Genomic DNA, 22584 nt, shown 5'->3' with positions numbered 1-22584 from the left:
CTCAGAGCAGCAGTGTTGGCACTGGGCTGACATGAAGCAGTGCTTCCTGAACTCTGTGCAAAAGGATCATCACTGGGGGCATCTTGTGAAGATGCCAGGCCTGATTCAGTAGGTCCAGGTGGGGTATGAGATTCTGCATCTCCAACATGTTCCTGGTGACGCCTGCTCCATGGACCACATTTGAACACTAGCTCTCAACTAGATCTGCATTGTATCACCATACGGATGCCCAAGCCTCACTCCTTACTAATTACATCAGAATGAGGGTGGGGGCGTCCTGAGCCAGGCTCACTATTGTTCTAAAGGCTCCCCAAGTGATTCTAATGTGGTCAGGGTTGAGAACAGCTGACCTAGGGTGTAACTCACTGTTAAGCAGGGGCCAGCCTCAAAGGAAGAGGCTCCTGTAGATTACCAGACTTCACCTGGTCTGTCACTGCCAATTGTCTTGTCCCCACTGAACAGTTATGTCACCCACTGAAGGCAATCCCTCATTTTAACTACTCCTCTCAACACAGGAAATGAGCACAAACGCTCTTCCTTCTCTGTACCTCACCCCGGTTCCTGACACAGGGTCGCGTACATAACAGGTTGTCAACATGTTGGTTCATGAGGATGAGTTTTACTTCCTCTCTCTGACCCACAAGAGGTGCTAATAAGCAACTATCACACCAAAAGAAAGAAGAGCAAGGAGTCTGAAGTATTCAAAGACCAGCAACACTGAGACCTAACTGTCCATGGTGGTCTGCTGTGGACAAAACAGTTCCAAGAATAAGCCAAAAGAAGAATAAAGCTTCTTTCAAATTCTTAATAGCAAGAAAACAAACTGTAATGTTCTTTCAGTATTTGAGTGGATTCAACACATTCAAGTTATGAAAGTGGATGACTCCGAATTCAGACCAAAATAATACACAACTACAGAGAGTTTGGCATTTTATCCTTATTTTTAACCTACACAGTATAAAGTATTCATAAAGTACTTTAATAAATATATTAAGGCTTAAGGTGATCACTGTTTTGAATGGAGGAGTTTGCTTTCTAACATACCAGTGTACATTCAGAATCTTTAAAAACAAAAACGTTGCCATCTTACAGAGAATTATACAAAACACCAGCTTGCCCCAGTTTTTTTTTTCCCCACTCAACAAATCTTTGTATTATCTTCCTTCCTCCTCTATCTGATGGACAAAGAATGATATAAATTTTTTTGACAGCTTAAGAGAATGTAGTTGATTGGTGTGACCTGAAATGTTGACTTTTCCAGTAAAAAGCTTTCACGGAGTCACCTGGACAGTTAGGAATGTAGCTTAAGAACAAATAAAACTCAACCAAGAGGCTTAAAAGCTCATGAAACAGCAAGAAAGGCCACAGAATGTATGGAGGAAGGGGAGAAGGGGAAAGTTAGTTGTGACACATTGCAAGCTGGAGGCAAAGCCTACAACAAAGAGGGTGTGAGATCACCTACGATCCAGAAGGAAGGAACTAGCTCAAAACTGTCTCGCACAAAATACCCAAAAAGGTCTTCTCCAGAACCCCCCTTGTTCTATTCTCATTAGGAATCCTCAGCAGGAGTGCCTCAGTTCCAGGGTGTCAAAGACAATGCTGAGCACCTCTAGATCGCCTGAGCAGAAACTCCAGCCATCAGAATAGACTGCCGCCATGTGTCCATGGACATCTGCCTGCCTACAAAGTAAACTGGCAGCACTCATCCCACATGCCTGAGGACCACCCACAGTGGAGGCCAGAGGAGCTTTCTTGCAAGAGGAGAAGCAACTGTTGACGGTGTGTCCGGCAGTAACAGTAGCCTCCCTCCTGAGATGCTTTAGAGGGACTCCAGAATCCAGTCGCTGCCGGAGAGGGGGGAGACGGGCAGTGACAGGTCCCTCGGAGGGCCGCGTTCCCTCCCATCGTGGAGGGAGTTCTGCTCCTGGAAATATTCCTCCTCTTCATCGAAGAAGCCGTTCTCCAGAGCATAATTGCAGTCTGGGCTGGATGCTGCCTGGCACGCTCCCTTATACTCCTGAATAGACTCGTAGAGGCTGTACAGTTGGCAGAGCAAGGACATGTCCAGCTGTCGGAGGCCAACCTTGAGGGAAGGGGTGGGAGGTAAAAACAAGAAGTCAGCACTTGAGTTTAATTTTAGTTGAACACTTAGCCAGCAATCTGCCCATGCCAGCACATTCTTTCCAGACAGCGAACGACTCAGAGCATCACTTGAATGCTCTGGATTTCCAGTTTTGAGAAAACCTTAATTATGTGATGCCCACACCTCAGACATTACTCAGTGTGTCAGGAAGGATCACACCTGCAGAGCAGCGGGCCCCAGCCTGCGGGATTCACTCTGGCCTCCGGCACGCCCTGCCAAGCAGAAGCATTGCACACTCTGGTAGCCCAGCTGGTTTCACTTTGGACACCAAGATACAAGTGTGTCATTTCCTCTTGCTCCGATCAGATTCAGAGAAGACCTACAGGTGCCTCCCCCTACTACTAGAGTCATTCTCAACTCCCTGGGGCAACAGAGTCCCCTTGCCAGTGACAGTGGCTCACCTGGTCAATGTCACACGCTGGCCCCCTGGAGCACCTGCCCTCTGACCAGCTCAGCCTCCAGGCTCTCAAGAGAAGTGGTCAGACTCCCTCTCCTCCAGACAGAGTCAGTCTCACCCTGAATTGGTTGTGGGATCACTCCCCAGAGCGACTGAATAAGCCCAAGGGGCCTCTACAGATCCTCCTGGAAACTATTTTCACAAGGGATGATAGAACAAAGAACATTTAAAAGTCACAGATTTGTTTATCTTCAAGTTCCTCCCTTCCCTACTGCCCATCAGAGGGAAAAGCACACAGTCAGGACAGGAAACGCACCATTTCCATCAATCCTCAAGAGAGAAGGGTTAATCCACTGGGAAATGCAACCCAGACCAGTGGATCTTACACTGGGGAATCTTGGGGATCACCTGGGGATCTTGTCAACCACACGGATTCTGAGTCAGTAGGTCTGAGTGGCGCCTAGCAATGCTGCTGGGCGTCAGGCCTCACTCAGTTGCGAGGCGAGAAACTAAACAACATGCCAGGAGACCTGCCTTTTGCCTCTCGGCCCTTGAGCAAGTTATTTATCATCTCTATGCCTCGGTTCATGACAAAAATAAATTCTCTTATGGGGCAATGGGGAGTATTAAATATCAATCTATTTAAAAAAACAGTAATTGAATGCCTCCTGTGTCCCAAGCACCGGACTACAGCACTAACAACACAGGGGACTGCACATAGAAAAACAAAGTGTTAGAGGATTTACAGTCTTTACAATTACCCAGCAAAGAGATTTTCCACACAAGATGGTCTTTCACACAAGGGAATCTGGGCCGAGAAAGAAGTGTTCATCTTGTGACAAGACTGGGTGTTAAATTCCAGGTTATTCTTCACACCCTTCAATCACTCTAAATCGTCAGACACCAGCTATCTCGTCACTACGGCTGAAGAGACCATAAACATGCAACCAGGTCACATCTGCTTAGCATATTTTGCTCAAGGAAGGTTTCCAGACAGAGAGGCGAGTTCTGTTGTTTCCGTAGTGATTCCCCATTATTCTAGAATTCCTTCTACCCTAGAACTCCTCAAAGAAGCTTTTCTTAGGAAGAGACCTCACCAGAAGTCACGGCCTCCAGGCCCAGCTCTGCCACTTTCAATGGCTTTGTTGAGGCCCCTGCCCGCAACCTGCCTATAAAATGAGGGATTTAAATTGGATAATCCATAGCTAGCTCAAACACTTTGTGACTTTATGCCATAAACCATCGCTGCTTTGTCTGAAATGAATGGCAGGTGCCTACAAGAGACAGTTTCCTGAGCTGTTCCGAGAGGGCAGACCTAGCTCCACGGCATTCTACTCTGAAAAGTACAGCCTGAATAGGGCAGCCGTCGACAAACCAAGAGATGCCCAGGTTGCCACATGCCACTTCCTGGGGTCAGACGCCATCACCCCTTTTCCTGATTAGAGTTTGTGTGTGTGCATGCACATGTGTGTGCGTCAGAAAGAAAAGTGAGTCTCTGACATTTGTGTTTTAAAAATACCCAGACGATTCTGATGTCCAGTTCCAGTGAAGAACCAGTGTTCTTGATACGAATGCCTGTCTTTCATGGGCCACTTATATTTATTCTCCTGTGAGCACTGAACTTCAGGCCAGCCAGACGGAAGAGCATAGAATAAAGAGTGCAGGCTCTGGAGCCTGCCTGCCTGGGTTCAAACTCAGGCTCTGCCATCCACTAGCTGTGGGACCATGAACAAATCATTCAGTCCTAAAAAGAGCGACAGCTGCTGCTATCATTGTTATTGTCATTATTATTTCCCACTCTGCTAGCCTGCAGACTCTCACCGTGGGAAAGAATGGCAGGGCAGCACCCTGTGTGCCACCATGTTCCTCCTGCCCCCATGCCCTCCTGAATGCTGAGCAAGGACCACCTGGCCTCTCTGGTAGAGGCTGCCAGGGCAGTCAAGCAAGATGGAGATTATCAGCAAACCGGCCTCCTGAGGAGCAGGGTGGTAAGTGCAGACTCTCAAATAGGAAAGGACCTCGACGTATTACTTCAAACCCAAAAAAGGAGGATCTTCCAAACCAGTTTGTTCATTTCAAACATACATAATTATTCTTTACACAAAGGCAAAATCTCCCAGCCCGTAGGTTCTAGAGATCTTGATGCTAGGTACATACAAACAAATCTGATTTCTCTCTTTCTTAATCATCTTTTAAATAGTTGAAGGTAATTTTCACTCCCCCACCGTTATCCCCTGAAAAAAAAACTATTTGTCTTCTCCAAGCTAATATCCTCAGGTTCTTCAACAATCTGTGATGACGTTCCGATCTCTAAACCACCCAGTCCTTTCCCCTGGACTTGCTCTGATGTTCTAAGACTCCTCTGCAGTATCCAGATGTGAATCCAATAACCAAGTCACAAGATTCTGACTCGGCTAATTCAAACGTACCTATCTTTTCTAGAATTAATGTAAAGAATATAAACTTGAATAAAGGAAGTCACACCCTCCCAGAGTCACACCCTTATTTGCTCAAAAAGTCATAGAAAAGGTTCTTCTGGAATCCTGGAAGTACTTCTACTGAGTCACTGATACTAGCAGATCACTTGGGGGATCCCAAGACCCTATTTCCCACCTCCGGAATGAATAATGGAAAAAGGAGTAGCAGGGAACAACATGCTATTGGAATGCGTCTGCCTTTCACCTTCCTGGGCTGGCTGGAGGTAGCCACAGGTGGAAGCAGCAGCCTGGGCTCCACGGCCCCACGACCCCCACCAGGGTTCAGAGGCTCTGACAGCCCACCATCCCATGTTACCCCGAAACCCAGGCTTTTCTTCTTAGGTGCTATTTCCTAGGTATTCCAGGCCTACCTAGGATACACACCAGGCAAGAAAGTGGATTGTGTTCCAGACCTTTCTGCATTGCAACAGCCGGATGACTCACAAAGTGCCTTGTCATCGGGCGGAACACTGGCCTAGAAACTAAGGTCTGACCCACCTAGGAACACAGCACAGTCCTGGACACACCTACTACACAGATGCCAAGCGTTTAGCCTAATTTAACCGGGCTTTACACACACACACGTGCATGCACACGCCTACACACATCCCAGCTTCTCAACACCTTCTTTTTTTATTAAAACATAATTCATTTATAATATCCTCTTAGTTTCAGGTGTACATCATAGCGATGTGATTATAAACATTACAAAATGATCATGATAAGTCTAGTTACCATCTGTCACCATATAAAATGATTACCATATTAATGACTATATTCCCAATGCTGTGCTTGTTTGTTTTATAACTGGAAGTTTGTCCCTGTTAATCCCCTTCACCTATTTCGCCGGTCCCCCACCCTCCCTACTCTGGTAACCACCAGTTTGTTTCCTCTCTCTCTGAGTCTGTTTCTGTTTTATTCTGTTTGGTATCTTCTACATCTAAGTAAAATCATACAGTATTTATCTTTCTCTGTCTGACTTATTTCAGCTAGCAGAATACCCTCTAGATCCATCCATGGTGTTGCAATCAATGCCTTCTTCTTCAGGCACTAAACTTCCTCGGACTGACCAGAAATCTTCCAAATTAGCGAGGAGGACATGAGGTAAACCAACAAACCTGACTTTGCAGCCAGGACGCCTCTCCCTCAGCTGGGGTTGTTTCAACACTTTCACTAGAATTTTCGAGAGGCGAATTGAACATCCCTGGGCAGTGTTCCATAATCTGTGTGGATCTATTCTCCCCTACCTGCAACTCATGCAATGGTCAGGTTGAGGCCGCTTCACCCCGAGTCCCCACCTGTCCCCACAGCATCTGCTAAAGCCTCCTTGCCTGCCTGGTCCAACGCCAGCTTCTCCTCCACTCTTTAGACTTTGACTGGCTCAGCCCCAGTGTCCCTCACTTTGCCCTCGCCTTCTCCGCCTGTCAAAGGTATTTATTATTCTCTACCTTACAAGTATGCATATGGTCTTCTTTCTCCCAACGTAGGACAAGCCCATAATACAGTGGCCAATCTCCCTGTTGATCCCTCAGCACCCAGCACAGAGCCTTGCAGAGCAGGCACTCAGATATTGGCTGACTCCGTGAAAATGCCGCACTGTAGAGACCTCAGACGCCCTGCCAGAGAACACCTGGCTGCAGAAGCAGCCTGGCAGTGAGGCCTTGCTGGGTTCAGCAGGCCCCTTGCTACACCCTGGAGGCAGCTGCCGAGGCGACAGGACTGAACAGGAAGCCTTTTGTGCCCAGCACACCCCAAGGTGCCCCCGAGGAAAGCCTCAGACCACACGGTTCTCGCCATGTCATCAAAAAGACACCTCTTGCCTAACAGGAGCAGATGACACAAAACCAAGCTTTCTCCCTGTTGTTCGTTAGAGTCGAGCATCTGTAGCTGGGAGAGGCTCATGACTGCCAGCCCCGGAAACAGTCTCTCAGCATACGGGTCTGAGGGTCTGGGGATGTGGGAAGGGAAGAGAAGGACCATCCAAGAGAACTAAATGGAGAGTTTGTTTCAGGCCATGAGGAAATCACCCAGAACAAGAAATCACCCGTGAACAAGGACTTCCTGTCCTTCCAGAAAAAAAAGTGGGGAGGGGGAGGGACACGCCCTCAGCAAGCCCGCTAACCCCCACTGTCCCCATTCTAGAAGGCCCGGAAGCCTGTCATCTTGGTGATGTGTTCCCCACATGTCCCTGAAGGACTGCTGATCTCCTAAATCACAGCTGGATTGAGAAATACAGCTCTTTTGAAAGCACACTTAGAATTCAAATAGGCTCATTTAAAAAAAAGCATAGAATTCTGGGGCTGGCCCCGTGGCCGAGTGGTTAAGTTCGCGCGCTCCGCTGCAGGCGGCCCAGTGTTTCGTCGGTTCGAATCCTGGGTGCGGACATGGCACTGCTCGTCAGACCACGCTGAGGCAGCGTCCCACATGCCACAACTAGAGGAACCCACAACGAAGAATACACAACTATCTACCGGGGGGCTTTGGGGAGAAAAAGGAAAAAATAAAATCTTTAAAAAAAAATTTCACAGTAGGACGGCCATGTGAATACACCTCCAACAGGGTGGTGGTTTCCAGCTGGGTTTTGGGTCCCTAAGTCTCGAAATATCCTTGGAGGGTGCTGTGGGGGAGGGAGTTCTTCCTGACTTTAAAAAAATTACAATAGAAACATTACCATTAGGATACAAGGCTTAGAAGATGAAAGGAATCTTTGAAGGGAAATTGTTGATTTCAAACAGAGCATCATGAAAAACTTTAGGATATTTTTCAGAAACAAAAAATTGTGTTTAAAAAAAATAGTCCGTTTTATTTGAGAAACTCAAAGTCGGGGTAATTCATCAGGGCGTTTGAGAGACTTAAACAAAAGCAACTTCTTCCCAAATACAACAATGAGTTGAAAACCAAACAAACATAAAAGGAAATGATCTTATTTGTGCCTGGCTCCACAATGGGGCCCGTCTGTGGGTGGAGCCGGGGAGGAAGCAGGTCAGGGGGCTGGGATGGGTTAGTCTCAGGGGGTCATAATGAGATCGACTCTGAAATGAGCCCCCGCCCCCTGCAACTCCTCAACACGATGAAAAATATCCCACCTTCCACGGGGCAGGGCATGCACAGATCCGAAGCTGAACTATAGAATCAGGAACTATCGCATGAGGGCTCCCAAAACAGCGACAGATGCAGAAAAAGTTTGTTGCATGAAATTTTAGATGGAAACAGAATGGGTGATAGGAACTTGGTTTAAAAAATGATGGTATACATAAATAAAATTATGGTATACAATAAAAACTAGGCAGTCATTTAAAAGAATGAGCAGTTCTGTATATACTAAAGTGGAAGAGCGACCAACATTCATGATTAAGCACAGAAGTTCAAGCGACAGAACAGCATGTTTAGTACATCTCACTTCACACATGTACATGCACACACATGTGCAAGCTTTTAACTGGAAGGGAAAATATCTGTTAGCAGAATTTATTTCTGGAAAGTGCGACTGGGTATTTACAGCCTTCTGTACTGCTTAATGTTTTTTCCCAACAAGTATGTCACTCAATTTTAGAAACTAGTAATAATAAAAAGTATAGAATGGATGCACACTGCTGTTGGGACTGGCTGCTTCTAAAATCCTTCTGGAGAACTAGTTGGCATTGTCTTACCAAAAGCCTTAAAATAGCACATAACTTTTAACCAGCTAACTAGTTTGTTTCTGGGGATTGCCTGCAGAGAAGAAAATCTCATCTCAACTGTATCCAAGTATGTAATGCTCATCTTTGTTCTGTGAGGTAGGTGTAATTAACACAGCCAGTGGCAGAGCCCCAGGGAGCTGCAACCAGGGCCGAGGACTCCACCATTGGTGCTCTGACCAGTGGACTGTACAGCCTACGCAGACAATACTGGAAGGAAGATGCCACAATGTCAGCTGTGGTACAGCAAGCTGCTGAGATCACGGGTGATTTATATTTTTGGCTTTACTGGACTTTCTAAATTTTCTACTATGAATACGTATTAACTTACAAACAGAGAACTTTCAAAGTTATTTTTTTTAAAACATAGTGAATGAGTAAGCTTATACGGACGGCTTAGAAATTTATTGTAGACAAGAGGTGGTGAATGCCCCAAATCTAATCAAGGTGTCTTGTACGTATCCACAGGCCTGGAATGTAATACAGCAAGCAGTGACCTAATGGATCGTAACCTGGTTTCTGAAGAAAGGATGTGTTGACAGAAGGACGCTGACCTGGAAACTGTTTAGAAAAGGAAAACCAAAGAGAGAGAGTTCATCAGTGTTGCTCTAGAGGAAAGGAGCTATTAACTGGGCTGCCTAAGCCTGACAGAAACGCCCCTGCAGGACCTTGACGCTCCCTGAGGGCTGCAATTGTGTGCTCTCTAAGCAAGCAAGCAAGCTTCCATTCACCAAGTGGTTGTCTACACCACACTCTCCTCCCCTGAGCGGAAACGCATTTGTGCTATCTGGTCAGTTTCATCTCCTGTTACTGCTTTAGACTCACCAGGCTGAGCCCAGACTCTGAAGTGCCACGGTGATTCAGAGACAGAAAATACACAGGTTGCAGGATTGCGCCCCCAGATTAGGCCTGCCCCACCTCTACACTTTCCCATAAGTTCCTCTGCTAGGTCGGGCAGTTTGAGTTGAGTTTTCTGCTTAACTCATAGGGATATTCTTGTTTATCGCTAACCTAAACTAATGTTAATACCAATTAAGCTCATTTCCTCTTGTTCTGTCCTAGGCAGAGATAAAGAAAAGCAATCGACCATTTTCTTTAAGAAGCGTCTTTGCACATTCTTTCACTTTTTTCCGACTATAAAAATATTCTGATTGTATTAAAGATTCAATGGTTCATAATTATATGAACCAGTCTTCCCTAACACCATGTTCTAAAGCAGCAATCTTCAAATGTTTTTGTCTTGGGACCCCTTTACACTCTTAAAAATTACTGAGGGTCCCAAAGAGCTCTTGTTTACGTGGGTTATACCTATTGATATTTACCTTATTAGAAATTAAAACTGAGAAATTTTAGTATTTATTAATCCATTTAGAAATAATAATATACCCACTACATGTGAACATAAATAACATTTTTATCAACAATAACATTTGTACGCTTTTTAATGTCTGGCTTATCTGCTTCTGCATTTGATCCTTTGAGACATGGTGTCTTGGTTGGAGTAAATGAGGAAAATCTGGCCTCACACAGATACGTAATTGGGAAAGAAAAGAGTATTTTAATAGCCTTCCAGATATTGTAGATATTCTTCTTTGACACTACCCTTTAGTTGGCTGCAGTGTGGAATCTGAAGCTACGCAATGAACTTTTCATACTCTTACATTAAAATCCATCAGTCTTGCACTTTGAATGGATCTTCAAACCATGCATGATTTTGCAACATCAAACATCAGTTATATGAAAAACGTGGAAGACTGATTCACTGCATTATGCAGATCTTCCAAACGTGGATATACTTCCCTAGATAATACTCAAAAAAACACATTTGTCAATATGACCACCACATAATTACGGACCTCCAAAAGGATGTGGGGGACTCCTTGATGTCCCCAGACCACACTTTAAGAACCACTGTTCTAAAGATACCCACTTTTAGCAGTTTGATGTATATCCCTTAAGACACTATGCATTCGAGTTTGTTTTTTAGCTACCATTGGTATCCAGGGCCCCCCCATGGATCCCAAATCAGTCGATGCTCAAGCCCCTTACATAAAATAGAATAGTATTTTCATAGAACCTACATAATCCTTCCCATGTACTTCAAATCATCTCTAGATTATTTATAATACCCAATACAATGTTGTTACACTGTTTTGTTTAGGGAATAAGGACAAGAAAAAAAGTCTGCATGTTCAGCACAGACGCAATCATCGTAGGCCTTTTGATTGGCGGTTGGTTGAAACTGCAGAAGCGGAACCCGAGGATACAGAGGGCCGACTGTACTGTTCGTAATTTACTCTTTCACACTGTGAACATCTCTGTCTGTATATATAGTTATCACATTCTTTTCAACAATGGTACAGCATTCTATTGCTCTTATAAATACTATTATATAGCCCTACAATACATATCCATGTTACTGACATGGATGTAATGTAATTTACATGTTTGTTATTTACTTGTGTAACTATTTCTATAGGATAAACTTATAATAATGAAATTGCAAGGGAGAAGGTGACAAGCATGCTTTCCTTCTAATGCCTCCCCAATCCTGAGGCTGCAAACAGGAGACCACTTATCAAGAATTTGTATCCAAGGCCTAAAAATTCATTGTCCAAGATGGTGAAATGCTGACACGGACACAGCTGATGTTGAAAAAGCAGGTAGGACTAGAGGTAAAAACACAACTTACTAATAACATGTTGGAACTCAACACACACATTTGAAGGTTAGCTTGTGCTTTGTCATTTTCTTGAGGGATATTCAATGAATTGAAATTCCTTCTCTGCAAGAATAGATGCAGTTAAGGAAGAAAATCTGAAGCTAAAATCAGAAAACCAAGTTCTTGGACAACATATAGAAAACATTATCATCATCTAGCACTTTTCAGACAACTGACATAAGAAGCAAAAGAAAGTGTTTGGTGTCTATTCTATTTTATGGGGTTTATTTCTCCAAACGTTCACCATCACGATGACCATTCTTTTACATCTCTGCTAGTCCTTTAGGTAAAACAGGATACCTTGTTGTTTTAATTTGCATATCTGTTATAAGGGATGTTAAACACCTCGCAGTCACTCTTTCACTGCATTTATCTCCAATTCTAAGTACAGTCAACAACCTAAGAATACACCCAACACCCTCTTCCCATGTTCTCTATTCTCCGCATGTATTCCAGTCATCTTCCTTAGCCCAGCCTCTCCATGCTGGAACCGGCCTGGTGTCTGACAGAGGTTACCCCTCCCCCAGAGAGTACTGGTCAGAGGACGGAGACCCTCCTCTCTCCCCTGCCCTACCCCTCCCCTCCCGTCAAGGACAGCACCTCCTCCCCAAATCCTTGAAGACAGTATTCTCATACCTGCAAAACTAGGCCAGACTTGGCTCTTAGGGTTAATCAAGGAACAGAAAGTACTCACAAAAACTGAAAAGGCCACATCTTAACGAATGTCCACAGAACCATAAGGAAGGCTGAGTTTTTCCATCTCCAAAGTTCCTGAGGGAGAATGAACGTCTCTGTGTAAGGTGTCTGAGGGGGAACAAGCTACAGGAAAAGACAACGTTTAAGCCTGCCTACTTATCAGGTGGAAAGATCTGGAGCATGCGGGCAGAGAACAAGGTGACTAGGAGGCCGCGGCCCTGGAGAATGACGCTGGGCAAGAGGGGCAAATATCTGACCATCCAGTCTCAGGGCAGGTTTCCTCTTCAGGGAGTCTGTGGCCTGTCTGTAGGGTTTCCTACACAGGTCGTGAAAAATTAAGCTTTTCAAACTGAGGTCTGAAGTCTCCGTGGAGTTTAGGTGGCCATCCCAGGAGCGAAACCACAAAGCTTCCAACTGCCGCTCGATGGGAATGAACTGCACGAGGGTCCTGGTCCTCTCCTCAAGCTCTCTCTGAACATCCTTGTCTACCTGGTCTTTAAAATCTATAGCAACACCGGACCAGCGCCTGGAGCACGGGACAGCCCTGATGTCTGTGAGACGCAGAAACACCTGGGCACTTGCTCGTTTGAGGTCCTCGGTCAACGAAGAGGGGTCCAAAGTGCCAACAACTGGGGCACTTTTACCTTCACATTTAACAGACAAATGCCTTTAACCAAAAGGGGGGACCAAAGTGAAAGGTTGTGCCATTTGTAAGATTCTTATGAGTTAGGAAAAATATTAATTTATAGCCTCTATAATAGATAAAAGTTGAAAGTGGTATGAAAAAATATCTTTCGATTCTTTACATCTTCAAGTTTTGGGACTGTAAGTATAAGCTCACTTAGAGATAACATCAAAGATGGATGGATGAAACCAGGCCAATGACCCCACAGCCTGCCCTTACTGCCCCACCCCCACCCCACAGAAACACATGTGCTTTCATGTACACAAACTATTATTTATACTTTTTTAATTTTTGCTTTCATTGGGTAGATACTGAGAATGGGGACCAGTACTATATGAGGTAATCATGGCCTAAAAACTTTAAGAACTATTGTAGACAGCCAAATTTTTGATGAACTGAGTCAAGAATAGCATACTTGCACGATTCTTCCTTTTCTCCTTCCAATTCTTTGCATTAAGTGGATTTACAATAACCAGGCATGGCTGTGCAAGTGTCCTCAGGGTCACCAAGCACATTGCAACAGGCGGTCCCTGCACTTGTGCCCACATTATTTTATGACAGAGCAAATTTCTTCTGTAGGCACAATAAAGACCCACAGAGGCATGCAGGGGAAAGAATTATACCGCTACAGCCAAAAGGATCCTTTATGGCATTTAATTCTCATTTTCCCCATAGGGGATCTATAGTCTAAACTCATGAAATGGCTTGCCTAGATCATATCACATAATTTAATAACAGAATTCAAGCTCTTGATGCCTGGTTCATGAGCTTCCCAACTCTTCAAGAGCTTGTTACAAGTGAAGATTCTCGTTTAAAGCGTAAAGCATGTGAAAAGTGTAGGTACAGGAAGGGGCCCAGGAATCTGCATTTTAGAAAGCAGTCTGGGGGACTCTGGGGCTAGTGGTCCATCCTTTGAGGAACACCACGATAAACCATGCTGGTGGGAAGACCAGTGAAAATAAAAAGACAGTACTAAAGCCCATCGGACATTCCCAGTATCCTCTGATCAGTGTCAATCAAGAACGCTGCATTAGAAGCCAATGCTCTTATTCCAGATGGCACGTTTCACAGGCCTGACTCGAGAGTGGACCTTACCATAAACTTTTAAAGAGTAAAAACTCCTGTCTAAGACTCTGGTTTCACATGTAGGATGAGGACTAGATTCCACTGGGATGTGGGCCACTCAAGCTAACGCACATCTCCTCGAGTACAGGTCACTGCACAAGCTCATGACGCATTTGGTTGCGGTCTCCACAAAATCGCGGGAAAGATAAGCGTTGCTGGTCTCAGAAATCAAACTTTTTTTCTCAGATTAAATTCTTCACCCACCCAAACCATTGTAGTTCAGGGACTCAAAAATTCTGTGTAGATGACTTTCCGCTCGTGCACAGGTAGGTGACCAAAATAACTGTTTGATAGTTTGAAGAAAAAATGAGGCAGATAGGCTCCAAGTCAAAGCTATTACAACTTGCTGCTGCTGACTGGAGAAGGAGAGCCCAGGAGTCCCCAGGGCCAGTGCCCCTCAAAGATCTCCTGCCCCAGGTTGGAGGCTCTTTCTATCTCCACACTTTACTGCGACTCCTTTGGATATCTAAGCTCGAGGAGCTGACCTCACAGAGCTGCTGGGCAGGACAGTCTCTATAGAAATCTGTGCCAGGGAACCCAGTTGACACTGAGAGTCAAGGGTCTCCTTCAACCACACGCAAGGATTTGAAACACCAACCGAGATCTAGTGAGCGAAGCTAGCCTGCCAGCCTAGCAGATAAAACTATTCCAAACTGTGGGGCCCTTGAGGGCAAAGTATTTTCATACAGAAAGAGGTCTGTGGTAGACATCTAGTATTTTGATGTCCAGTAGCCCCCCGTTCTGCTTCTGCAAACTGTCCTTTCTTTGGGGAATCCTCAGCCCCCCAGCCCATCCAGATGGTCACACCAGCTTAGTAAAATACCGTCCTGCCCTCGGTCACTACTAGCTGGCCCAGGCTGGCCAGGCTACCCAAGCAGGGCACATTGGCATCCTTCCACACAGTATTTACAAACTGGAACTAAGAAGCATGGCTGAAATTGAGAGTGTGGACACTCTTAGCAGCCACATTCCAAAATGTAAGAAAGAAAGAAAACAGCAGGGGAAGGGCAAGAATATAGTGGACTTCCTGGGCTCCCCATCAGCTGGTTTCTAGTCTGTCTCCGTATCCATCCAACCAGAGAACAAGATTCTCCTTTTGCAAGAGCTAGTTCCGCATGAGTTTCTATTATTACTGCGGAGTCTTTGCTCACGAAAAATGAGAAGTGCTCTAAACTACGGCAATTACACTGCTGTAAAGATGCCCACATCTACCAGATTGTATAAGCTCCTAACATCTACGTCATTCCTATTCATCCTTGTATCCTCCACAGCACTTTATACCTAACACACACCTGGTAAACATCTGTTGAATGTGATCTTAAAATATTCTCTGATGTTTAAAAAAAACCCAACAAACTCAGCTTCTTGTTTTACAGGACGTTTTTCTGGTCTACAGAGCAACAACCATCTGTGTGACCCTCACAGCTTTCCAAATGGGCCCACTGGGGGAGGGGAGCAGTACAGAATCTCACAAAGGAGGGGTTACTAGAACAGGAAGTGCTGAAACTTGGAGTGGAAACGATGACTCTCAGAGCAGAGCAGGGCGTCACCAATCATGGGACAGAACCCTCTGCCCACACAGGCTGCCCCTGCCCTCATGTGCCCTGGCCACCAGCTTCCGCAGGTTCCACCCTCACCAGCCTTCAATCAGTTATCTCCAGGTCAAAATCTCTTTTCCAGCCTCCAGCTCCACATTCTGAAATGTTTAACATACCCTTCCACTGATGTAAGGCAAACCACCTTCCTCTCTAAAGCAGACATTCCTCCTGACTCCCCCATTGCTACGACGAACCCCACTTTCCCATGATGGATTATCAAGATTACTACTGCCATATAAGGCATACTCTGCAGTTGCTGAGGACATCATAGTACATATTGACCCAGAAAATGTTTGCAATACGTGCCCCCCCAAAAGCAAACTGGAAGGTATAATGTGCTCCGTGAATGTGCGGGTGTGTGCGCGCACACACACAGGCAGTATAATGCAGTGGATAAACACATCTGGTTGAGTTTGTCACCTTAAGGGAGTTACTTAAATTCTGAATGATTTTTAAACAATATAAAATAGACTTTATCTCGCGGACAGTATCTATCTCACGGAGAATTGAAAAGGACTATATAAGATGATAGATGGAAAGCATTTACATTGTGCCTACACAGGAAATATCCCAAAATACTAAGTGATGATCTCTAGGTGCTAGGACTGTGAGTAATTTTTAAATGTTTTGCTTAGCTGCACTTCCCATAAAAAAGCTTAAGTCATCTCTGATTCCTTCTCATCACCTTCCCCAACTCTAATATTTAATCAGCAATTCCTGCAGATTCTGCTCCAGTGAAGTCTCTCCTACTTGATTCTTGTCTCACACTCACGGGGGCCCACCCTGCTAGAGGTGCTCACTTCTTCCGTGCCTGCCTCCAGCATCTCCTACGTCCAGCTCTCCCTCCTACACCCGGCCAGCAGATTAATTCCTCGGAGGCCAGCCCTGTGCCATTCTCCTGCTTAAACCTTCCTTTGCTACTTGAGGCTTTCTGCAACCCGCTTAGCCCACTTCCCCAGCCCCTCGCCCTCCAGTTTGCAGTGTACACTCCCCACGCTACTGAACCGGAGCAGAGTTCCGCTTTGCCCCTCTCCTGACACCCTTTTCCCTGTTGTCTTCTGAGGCCTCCACACTACTGCTGCTGGAAGTCAGCCCTCTTTCTGTGCGTGCACAGGACTTTTAAAAAGAGGGATTAATCCCATTCTGCCATGACTTCTAGTTATATCCCTTGACAAAGGTTTGACCTCAGACCTTCGAATTCAATAGATCAACACAAACTATTCTGCAGATAACTCAGGAAAGAACTCCCCGTTCTTATCTTGCAAGACCCTGCAGTGGGAGCCTTAGAGTGAGGCCTTAGGTTGGACCCCACTGCCTTAGGTTAGCAAATCTCTTAAAAAGCCAAAAGACCACAGTATGTTTAAAGACCTTGTGACATTTCTTAAAAGGGACTTTTCAAGGCCTGTAGCCATGTCTTAACTTTATCACAGCTAAATATCAGACAGACCAAAGATGGCTGTTTATTTTCCTTGGGCTTCAAATAGTTAGGCTTAGAGAAAGCTCTGGTCAAAGGCATAATTATAAGGTTGTGGCTTGTACTTCAGTCGCACCAGGAGGGACCTGGAAAAATACTTTGGGGAATGGCATGTTGACTCCCAAGCCACCACTGCAAGACTCCAGAGCATGTTTATAAACCAGAGAGAGCCTCAAGACAGGAGTGGCCCTGAGGTTTTCCTGTCTCTGTTCCAGCATGGAACGTAACCCGAGATGAGTCTTCCTATTTCACCATCTTATTTATGCTACATCCAAGTTCAGACTGTAAACATACTGGATGTAGATTTATCTAATTAAAATGCTGCTCACCAGCCGTGCAATGCTGGTGTCGATTAATGTTTATTAATAAATAAAAATGGCTGGCTTGGAATTTAAGTCATTCTCTAAGAAGCTTAGAAAAGCTTTTCAGAGAGAATTGGAAATCACTTCAATGCCAGCTACGGAGCGTGAGACAATATCTAACTGATTAAAAAGTGTTAAGGCTGCTTTTCTAGATTTAATTAAGTCTTAGTTTTCAGAACAGATAAGCTCCTGAGGATAAAAGGATGCATAAATTGAATTTTTCTAAACAATCTCTTAATGCACTAGATGCATATTTAAAGGATTCCTATGATAAATTTTTTGGCAAATTTATTCTTGGGGAAAAAAACAGCTTTCACATAATAGATTTCCTTAATAAAGTATCTATCTGCACTAGGAGAGGGAAAGAGATGCACCAAGTGAAAGGAATGAGCAGATTCTAAAAAGAAACGGGGTGTGTGTGAGGGGTGTGATCAGGGGTCAGCAAGAGGGTTAGAAAGGAAGAAGTTTTCTGTTCTCTTCTAGCCGGGCCTAAGCCTGGTGGAGAAAGCTCATTGCCACCTAAATCCCCACCCTTGCCCTGCTTTTGGCGTCACCTGAATCGTGTGTCCTGGTCCACAAACACCTAACGTACTTCCCAAGGACTGAGAAAAACTAAGTCCCATTGTTTGGAGCTCAGACACAACCCGAAGAACCCACACGGGCTTCACCCAGACAGGGAGGGCACCACCTCCCTATCCCTCTCAAGCCGGTTCGAGGAATCAGCTCTACCGCGCCGAGGGGTTCAGGGTAAGCGCTGGCTTTCACGGCCATCTGTGGGCCGGAGCCATCCCGCCGTAATCGGATTCTGCACGCGCCGCCGAGGACGCGGGGGAGGAGGGCCAGGGCTGTTCCAATCTGCTGTCTACACGCGCGCGGACAAAAAGCTGTCCTCGGCAGGGTAGGAAAAAACAATCGCACACAGCTCTTCACCCCTCGGGCGCAGTGAAAGCCTTTCCCAAACCGGAGAGATCCGTTCCACTCCGGAGAGGGGTAACAAAGCCGCCCCCGCCCCGAGGCCGGGCGTGAACCCCACGCCGCGCCTCCCGCCTCCCAGGTCTTTGAGCCAACGAGGGCCGGACTAGGGGCGCCCGGTCTCCGAAAACTGCCTTTTGAGAGTGAGGACCCTCCCGGGCGAGGGTCCCATCGTGGGCATACGGAGGACAAGTAAAAGAGGGTAGTTGAGAGGGCAGTGCCCCTCTTTCGGAGCCGGCGCCCGGGCAAAAGAACCAGAAAGGGGCGGGTGGGCGCGGGGACTTGCAGAGCAGAGCGCGGGGCCCGGCGAACTTTCCCGGGACTGCGAGCCCGGACGGGAAGAGCCCCCCAGCCCGGCCCGCGGAGCCCCCTTACCATCTCCTTGCGGAGCAGAGCTAGCGCGGCGTCCAGGTTGGGAGGCTTGGCGGGCAGCGCCGCGGCCCGAGCGCCGCCGCCGCCCGCGCCCCCGCGGCTCAGCTCGTCCTGGATGCGCGACTTCTGCGCGTACAGCCGCTCCAGGTGCCGCCAGCCCCCCGATGCGCCGCCGCCCGACGCCGAGTGCAGGAGCCCGCTCAGGCTCTTGGGCAGCGGGGGCAGCCCCTCCACCCGGAGACCCCGAACTGCGCCCGCCGTCCCCGGCGCAGCCCCGGCCCCGCTCATCGTTCCCGGCCCGGCCACGCGCCCGCCAGCCGCCGCCACCGCCCCGGCCCAAGGCTCCCCCGGCCCGCCCCCTTCCCGGCGGCGCCACGCCCACTTCCCGCCCCGCCGCCCCGCCCCCGCCCCGGGCCCCGCCCCCTCCCTGCGTCCCGGCCCGCGCCCCCTCCCCCCTGGCGCCCCTGCTCCCCTCCAGCCCCGCCCACTTGCCCCCTCCCCCCCATCCATCCACTCCCTGGCCCACACCCGCGGCCTGGCTCTCCCCTAACCTCGCCCCCTATGCCCCCGCGCCCTGCCCGCCGCCCCCGGCTCGCTTCCAGCCTCTGTCGGGACTTCCCCTCACCTGCCCGCGCTCCTCGCGGGACGGAGCCCTGTCCCGGCGGTCCCACTCCGGGGAAGGGGGGCTTGTCGACCAACCCCCCAAGCTGCTCGTAATTGACGAGAGGGGCCCACTTCCCGTGCGACCAGAGGAGGCCGGCTGGTGCTGGGGTGGAGGTACAGAGGCTCTCGCTCTGGCCGGTCAAGACCTCGGAGAGAAGGTCGGGCAGTGCTGGCGACCCTGTCCACAGTCACTGTCCCCGGAAATCAGAACCTCACCGGCGGGGTGCGGGCTGACCAACGGGGAGGAGGCCGGGCTCTGGCCACAGGACCCCCGGCTCTCCCCGAGGGCGGAATCCAGACCGCCTCCAATTAAGTCTAACCGGCCGCCGCGAGGGCTGGGACGTCCAGACCCCGGCGACTCGCTCATTCCCTGCAGGGCGCGCTGGCCTTCGCTGTAAATGGCAGTGTCCAGCCGTCCCAACAACAGCCGAGAAGAGCCAGGTCCACTTTTGGAACTTCAAAATGCGAACAAAAGTGTCTTTCCGCCTGACCGTGAACGCAAGAGTGATTTTCAATGGAAATGTTAGGAAAGTAGAGAAAAGGATTACATCTTGGCAACTGTCCATCAACTCTGAGGCAAAAATAAACACGACTCACACCTCAGAGAGGGAGAGAAAAGAGAGAAACAGGCTCTGTCCCTTCTCTGAGGAATAAAAATGACAGACGATCATAACCGCATTAGAGACTGAAGAGGTGAGGAAGTAAGGACTGATTTGCAGACACAACCCCACCGCAGATTAAAAACCAATGCAGTGTATACGGAGTGGATAACTTTGATGTCCACCGAGTCTTGGTTTTAATTGTGGAAGAGATTTAAGTGTTCTAAATACATTCAATAGGATCATAGTTATAAACTCTTCGGAGCACTTCAGACATCCGACATGAAAGAGCTCTGCATTTTGGGGGCTTTTTCCCCTTTAATCTACCACCCCAATGAGCCCACCCCAAGTCTCTGATGGGCCCTTGCAACTGGGTGAGACTGACATGCAGCAGCCCCAGCACAGGCAGTGTGATTTGAGGGCATGCCGAAGGCTTCCCACCACACCAACGGCCCAGAATTTTCCACCTCATCACTGTGCCTCATTCCAGTAATTACCTAGTCACATTTCCAGATTTCAGGTATTCCTTCATTTGCCTATTTAAACAGTGCGTGTCTTCGGGAGAGTTACAGATATACTTGTGTGGGTGTAAGGGCGAGGAGGGGATGGGAAGCATTTTGATCTATCATCCACACCCTGGCATGATTTCCCTTAATTTCAGGTGTCATGTTGCTGTCTGACCTGCAGTACCCAGCAGAAACCGCTGAAATTAGGTGATAGGAGATTTGGTTATGTGATGATGCAAAGAGAAGAGAAAGAATTCCAGAGCATCAGGGCACTGAAATCATGTTAAAGCACATAGTTGAGAGGAGTGTGGATGACAAGAAGGGAGGAGAGTTACGGCCAGCTAGATAGCAGCACAAGGCTTCCGGTGCCAGGACAAGAGACAGCTTGGATAATGCCAGCCCCACAATTTTAAAGGCCAGCTCTGTGTTCTGGTATATACTCAGTGGAGTGAACATGTTGAAATAGTCCCCTTTATATCAACAAATAACACCCCAGTGTAAATAGAAATTTCTACAGGATTTCTGTGGCACTGATTAAGACTATCTGTATAAATCTGAAACATAATTGTGCAAGAGCCCACCAAATATTTTGACAGCCATGGGCAATGTCAGCCAGTGCCTGCTTATTCAAAGGCTAATAGTAGGTACGTTTTAAGATTCATGCTTATAGCAGGAATGAAGTAATAGATAATTTCTGGAAAAAAAATATATTTGCCTTATTTCAGGTCTTAAACATCAATCTTCTGACGTCAAGCCAGCATGAGGCCCAGCCACCTCCTGTGCAGCTAAATCAGTCTTGTTGTTCTTTTCTCTTTGTTTGCTTTGCTTTTGTTGTTCCTGGGCTCTTGGAACTCAAAAAGCACAGACTTCTAATCCAGTGCTCTATTCATTAACCCACACCTCTTCTTAGACTTCGTAGGTCAAGGTCGGGAACCTGGGCCTCGGAGCACAGACCTCAAAGTTGCCGACGTCAGATGACACTTGGTGGACCTCGATCTCGCTCTCCCAGTCTTCAGCCAGAAGCGCACTGTGAACTCATTGTGAACTTGCAAGGACTCACCAAGAAGCATTCTCATCTCCCTCTGTCCTGTCCTTCCGCTAATCCAGCCACTTCTTCATCCTCGGCTCTAATCGCTACCCACTTGGCATGTGCTTTCTGGAATGTCGAAGTCTTTTTGTGTTTTTTTAGTAATTCTAAAAGTTTAATAACTTAGATTGTTGATAGAATAGAAAGAACCTGAAAAACACATTGAAAGTCCGATTGAGCTTTCTTTTCAAAGCTTATGACCTTAAATTCTGCTAAGCTTAAAGTTTATCTTCTTGTCCACAGTAGTCATTTTTCACTTGTTGCAGGACCTAAAATTAGAATACTTTGAGAGCGATTGTGCAATGTATTTGGCCTAAATTTTAGCAAATGTATTTATTTCAAGATGCAATTTCTTGTGTTTCTATCATTTCTAAAATAAGTTGTAAATTAAAAAGTGCACAAAGCCTTTTGAAGATCTCTGTATGCAACTGTGTATGCACACAAATGGGACTAAGAACTTAGTATGTAATCCTAGATTCTTTTTTTTTTAAAGATTGGCACCTGAGCTAAAAACTGTTGCCAATCTTCTTTTTTTTTCCTGCTTTTTCTCCCCAAATCCCCCCAGTACATAGTTGCATATTTTAGTTGTGGGTCCTTCTAGTTGTGGCATGTGGGACGCCACCTCAGCATGGCCTGATGAGTGGTGCCATGTCCGCGCCCAGGATCTGAACTGGTGAAACCCTGGGCTGCCGAAGCAGAGTGCATGAACTTAACCACTTGGCTATGGGGCCGGCCCCCATAGATTCTTTTATATAGTTTTTAAATTGTTCCTTTATCACCTCAACAATATTTAAGTTTATTTAGTCAGGGACAAGAGCAAGGCTTTTTTGTAACTGCTGTAGCACCCAGCACCATGCTAGGCACCTTGTGATATAATAACATTTTTTTAAAAAGAATGTATCAGGGGCCAGCCCCCTGGCCGAGTGGTTAAAGTTTCCATGCTCCATTTCAGCAGCCTGGGTTCACAGGTTGGGATCCTGAGCATGGACCTACTCCACTCATCAGTCATGCTGTGGAGGCATCCCACAC

The 22584-nt window shown here is 46.9% G+C and overlaps 1 protein-coding gene across 1 annotated transcript; it reads right to left on the bottom strand.

Moving 5' to 3' along the window:
- Nucleotides 1-922: 922 nt before the first annotated feature.
- Nucleotides 923-19053, bottom strand: FAM89A (family with sequence similarity 89 member A). Its single transcript, XM_014865678.3, has 2 exons — nucleotides 18704-19053; nucleotides 923-2083 (listed from the first exon to the last, which is right to left on the bottom strand). Exons 1-2 carry the CDS (start codon nucleotides 18986-18988, stop codon nucleotides 1820-1822), a joined length of 549 nt encoding a protein of 182 aa, XP_014721164.1. The 5' UTR covers nucleotides 18989-19053; the 3' UTR covers nucleotides 923-1819.
- Nucleotides 19054-22584: the final 3531 nt, after the last annotated feature.

The sequence above is a fragment of the Equus asinus genome, chromosome 2, assembly GCF_041296235.1.
Source record: "Equus asinus isolate D_3611 breed Donkey chromosome 2, EquAss-T2T_v2, whole genome shotgun sequence".
Taxonomy (NCBI): Eukaryota; Metazoa; Chordata; class Mammalia; order Perissodactyla; family Equidae; genus Equus; species Equus asinus.
This window is presented reverse-complemented; position numbering and strand designations above follow the sequence as displayed.

Coding starts and splice junctions, on each gene's coding strand:
- FAM89A (XM_014865678.3), bottom strand. CDS start 18,988: ATGAGCGGGGCCGGGGCTGCGCCGGGGACGGCGGGCGCAGTTCGGGGT. Junction 2,084..18,703: donor CTCTGCTCCGCAAGGAGATG/GTAAGGGGGCTC, acceptor CCTTCCCTCAAG/GTTGGCCTCCGACAGCTGGA.